This window comes from Cyclopterus lumpus, chromosome 11, assembly GCF_009769545.1.
Source record: "Cyclopterus lumpus isolate fCycLum1 chromosome 11, fCycLum1.pri, whole genome shotgun sequence".
NCBI lineage: Eukaryota > Metazoa > Chordata > Actinopteri > Perciformes > Cyclopteridae > Cyclopterus > Cyclopterus lumpus.
Window position 1 is genome coordinate 22,501,590 of NC_046976.1, and position 5,000 is coordinate 22,506,589.

Genomic DNA, 5,000 nt, shown 5'->3' on the forward strand with positions numbered 1-5,000 from the left:
TGGGCTCTGTGAGGACGAGGGAGAACAGACCCAGACACACCTCCTCATGCTGTTGCGGGCCTTTACACACCTGCAGGGCAGTATTTGTCACAGCATTAGCAGCATTAGCAGTAGTATTTGGGTCGGCTGTAGCTCACATCGTGCATGTTGAAGTGTCCTTGAGCAAGACAATGAACCCCCAGTTGCTCCTCGGGCTTCACTGCTCCTTAATAACTAAGGATGGTCCATGCAGAGAACACGTTACCCACAGGGATCAATGAAGTCTACATTATTATTATTATGGTCCTCGTACCGACTTCGTCGTGGACAAAACTATTGTATTTCGAAGAATTCTTCTTCTTCTTCTCTAGCAATTAAAGTGTTTTGGGGGCCTTTATCATATCCCAAAAGTTGTTAAATTTGCCATGCATATCAGGACTGGTGAAAAATGTGATATTTTAGGGGTCTCGCATTTGGCTATAAGATAATGGCTCTATAGCGCCCCCTTGAGGTAGAAAGCCCATGCTTTTTGCTATTCATGACCAATTGACACACACACACATGTCCACTTGGACCTGCTCTACAAAAATAGTCTAATCAGATTTCCGGCCATTTTGAATTTTGTAAAAAACACGTTTTTTCCACAAAACTTTGAGGTTCATTATTTGGTACCAAAAACTCTGAAATCTCATTTTGTTTAGAAGATATGGACTAATGAAGATCTAAGGGGTGTGGCTTAATACATCAAGACACAACTTCCAAATCACTTTACCTATCCTGACCAATCTCATGTAGCCTCTGTCCACATCGCATGCATACCGTACACAAATATTTTCATAATATTTGAACACTAGGGGGCGATGCAGCCAATCGCTCAATATCTGCATTTTTAGCCTATTTTCACATTTTAGGGAGTTGTAAAACAGCGAACTCCTCCTAAAGATTAAACCTGATTCATTCCAAAGTCGGGCAGTGTGATCTTGAGACCTTAGTAGTGAAAAGTTATCAAAGGATTAAAAAAAATATAAAACTATGCGAGTAGGGTTCTATTTCAAAGAAACGCCATTCGCCATGAAAATTTAAATTGTTTTAACTCGGCCATACATTATGTAATCTGCTCCATATTTCTCATATGTCATGACACACTGACCCTGAAGATGATCATTTGAAGTCTAGTCATAGCGCCACCTAGTGGAAACAGTAGGTTACATGTTTTCTACTCGTATACCCTTCTCCTCACAGATTAATCAGATCCCTCTCAGAATGTGTCAGAATAGACTTAATACCTTGATAATGCTTCGCTGTGAAGGTTGTATGGATTCGTTGAAGGGCGGCGAGTTGGAGCATCGGCGAAGTCTGATCCTTCGCCGTGACCGAATAAACCGATGTAACATGCTCCAAACATAACTAAACTTAGCACACACATTTAAAGTCAAAGATGTAGTTACCTGATACGATTTTAATGCTTCAGAATGGCAATATGGCTCGATAGCGCGCCCTACAAATATTAACTTAAGCAGCCCCAGCGCTACGTTTGAGCTACATTTATGAAACTTGGTAGACATATGTAACATGTGTAAACTAAAAAGACAGTCTCTTGAGACCATGCTCTAAACCGTACTGGAAGTCGACCATTTTGATTTCTGTGTGATTTTTCCATTCATTTTTTCATGCTTTAAAATAACGCACTCCTCCTGAGTAAATCATCGGATAGACTTCCAATCTGGTTAATACAATATAAAAACCTTTAAAAAAATTAAAAGTTATCAACATGTTTTTCCAGCATCGCTCCATGCAGGAAAAGAAACATCTAAATCGTGGCCGCTTTATCCGACTGTTGCAGACATTCTTGGCCTGGCCTCCAGCCAGTACCCCGACGTGCACGGACTCACACATCGCTGCTTGCAGCTTTAATTATTATTATCAGTAGCAGCATTAGCATTAGTAGCAGTATAAGCAGCAGTACAAGCAGCAGTATAAGCAGCAATGATAGCAGCAGTGATAGCAGTAGTATTAGCAGCAGTGATAGTAGTAATAGCAGTAGTAATAGCATCAGTATTATAAGCAGTAATAGCAGCATTATTATAAGCAGTAGTAATAGCAGCAGTAATATAAGCAGTAGTAATAGCAACAGTAATAGCAGCAGTATAAGCAGTAGTAATAGTAGCAGTAATAGCTGAAGTAATAGTAGCAGTAATAGCTGCAGTACTAGCAGCAGTAATAGCCGCCATAATAGCGGCATTAATAGCAGTATTAATAAGCAGTAGTAATAGCAGCATTATTATAAGCAGTAGTAATAGCAGTAGTAATAGCTGCAGTAATAGCTGCAGTAATAGCAGCAGTATTATAAGCAGCAGTAATAGCAGCAGTATTATAAGCAACAGTAAAAGCAGCAGTAATAGCAACAGTAATAGCTGCAGTAATAGCTGCAGTAATAGCTGTAGTAATAGCAGCAGTATGAACAGTAGTAATAGTAGCAGTAATAGCAGCATTAACAGCAACAGTAATAGCTGCAGTAATAGCTGTAGTAATAGCAGCAGTATAAGCAGTAGTAATAGTAGCAGTAATAGCAGCATTAATAGCTGCAGTACTAGCAGCAGTATAAGCAGTAGTAATAGCTGCATTAATAGCAGCAGTAATAGCTGCAGTAATAGCAGCAGTACTAGCAGCAGTAATAGCAGCAGTAATAGCAGCAGTAATAGCAGCAGTAATAGCAGCAGTACTAGCAGCAGTACTAGCAGCAATAATAGCAGCAGTAATAGCAGCAGTAATAGCAGCAGTAATAGCAGCAGTAATAGCAGCAGTAATAGCTGCAGTAATAGCTGTAGTAATAGCAGCAGTAATAGCAACAGTAATAGCTGCAGTAATAGCTGCAGTAATAGCTGTAGTAATAGCAGCAGTATGAACAGTAGTAATAGTAGCAGTAATAGCAGCATTAACAGCAACAGTAATAGCTGCAGTAATAGCAGCAGTATAAGCAGTAGTAATAGTAGCAGTAATAGCAGCATTAATAGCTGCAGTACTAGCAGCAGTATAAGCAGTAGTAATAGCTGCATTAATAGCAGCAGTAATAGCTGCAGTAATAGCAGCAGTACTAGCAGCAGTAATAGCAGCAGTAATAGCAGCAGTAATAGCAGCAGTACTAGCAGCAGTACTAGCAGCAATAATAGCAGCAGTAATAGCAGCAGTAATAGCAGCAGTAATAGCAGCAGTAATAGCAGCAGTAATAGCTGCAGTACTAGCAGCAGTACTAGCAGCAGTACTAGCAGCAGTACTAGCAGCAATAATAGCAGCAGTAATAGCAGCAGTAATAGCAGCAGTAATAGCAGCAGTAATAGCAGCAGTAATAGCTGCAGTACTAGCAGCAGTAATAGCAGCAGTAATAGCAGCAGTAATAGCTGTAGTACTAGCAGCAGTAATAGCAGTAGTAATAGCAGTAGTAATAGCAGCAGTAATAGCAGCAGTAATAGCAGCAGTAATAGCAGTAGTAATAGCAGTAGTAATAGCAGCAGTAATAGCAGCAGTAATAGCTGTAGTAATAGCAGCAGTAATAGCAGCAGTAATAGCAGTAGTAATAGCAGCAGTAATAGCAGTAGTAATAGCAGCAGTAATAGCAGTAGTAATAGCAGTAGTAATAGCAGCAGTAATAGCAGCAGTAATAGCAGCAGTAATAGCAGCAGTAATAGCTGCAGTACTAGCAGCAGTACTAGCAGCAGTACTAGCAGCAATAATAGCAGCAGTAATAGCAGCAGTAATAGCAGCAGTAATAGCAGCAGTAATAGCTGCAGTACTAGCAGCAGTAATAGCAGCAGTAATAGCTGTAGTACTAGCAGCAGTAATAGCAGCAGTAATAGCTGTAGTACTAGCAGCAGTAATAGCAGTAGTAATAGCAGTAGTAATAGCAGCAGTAATAGCAGCAGTAATAGCAGCAGTAATAGCAGTAGTAATAGCAGTAGTAATAGCAGCAGTAATAGCAGCAGTAATAGCTGTAGTAATAGCAGCAGTAATAGCAGCAGTAATAGCAGTAGTAATAGCAGCAGTAATAGCAGTAGTAATAGCAGCAGTAATAGCAGTAGTAATAGCAGTAGTAATAGCAGCAGTAATAGCAGCAGTAATAGCAGCAGTAATAGCAGCAGTAATAGCTGCAGTTTCTTACGTTGGCAGTGAGCGCGTCATTGGCCTCTCTCTCCGACAGCCCATTGGTCAACGACTGGACGATTCCAACACAACGCTCCAATCTCTGTAAACAAACAAACAACAAAGAATGTTCATGAAGGTGTTCAGGATGACATCATATATTTATCCTCATTTTATGACGAAATCTGATCAAACATCCTGCTCACAGTAAATACTTGAACACATTGTACAGGTGCAGGAGTTCCATTTCCTGCTACTCACTACTTTTACTCCACTCCATCTCAGAGATACATGGTCTACTTTTTACTGTACACTTCACTACAGAACAACAAGCTGGAGGACTATATCTGTGTTAGAAGACACTTCACTACAGAACAACAAGCTGGAGGACTATATCTGTGTTAGAAGACACTTCACTACAGAACAACAAGCTGGAGGACTATATCTGTGTTAGAAGACACTTCACTATAGAACAACAAGCTGGAGGACTATATCTGTGTTAGAAGACACTTCACTATAGAACAACAAGCTGGAGGACTATATCTGTGTTAGAAGACACTTCACTACAGAACAACAAGCTGGAGGACTATATCTGTGTTAGAAGACACTTCACTACAGAACAACAAGCTGGAGGACTATATCTGTGTTAGAAGACACTTCACTACAGAACAACAAGCTGGAGGACTATATCTGTGTTAGAAGACACTTCACTACAGAACAACAAGCTGGAGGACTATATCTGTGTTAGAAGACACTTCACTATAGAACAACAAGCTGGAGGACTATATCTGATGTTAGAAGACACTTCACTACAGAACAACAAGCTGGAGGACTATATCTGATGTTAGAAGACACTTCACTACAGAACAACAAGCTGGAGGACT

General features: G+C 40.1%; 1 protein-coding gene across 1 annotated transcript in view; it reads right to left on the reverse strand.

Annotated features, from left to right (window-relative positions):
- The window catches only part of ints3 (integrator complex subunit 3), a 37,772-nt gene that overhangs the window by 31,906 nt on the left and 866 nt on the right, over positions 1–5,000 (reverse strand). The window contains exons 2-3 of the mRNA XM_034545626.1: positions 4,136–4,219; positions 1–70 (exon numbers count right to left, since the gene is read on the reverse strand). The exon at positions 1–70 is cut by the window's left edge and continues 14 nt beyond it. Of these exons, the coding sequence (XP_034401517.1) occupies positions 1–70; positions 4,136–4,219 (154 nt within the window). The remainder of the gene's footprint in view (positions 71–4,135; positions 4,220–5,000) is intronic.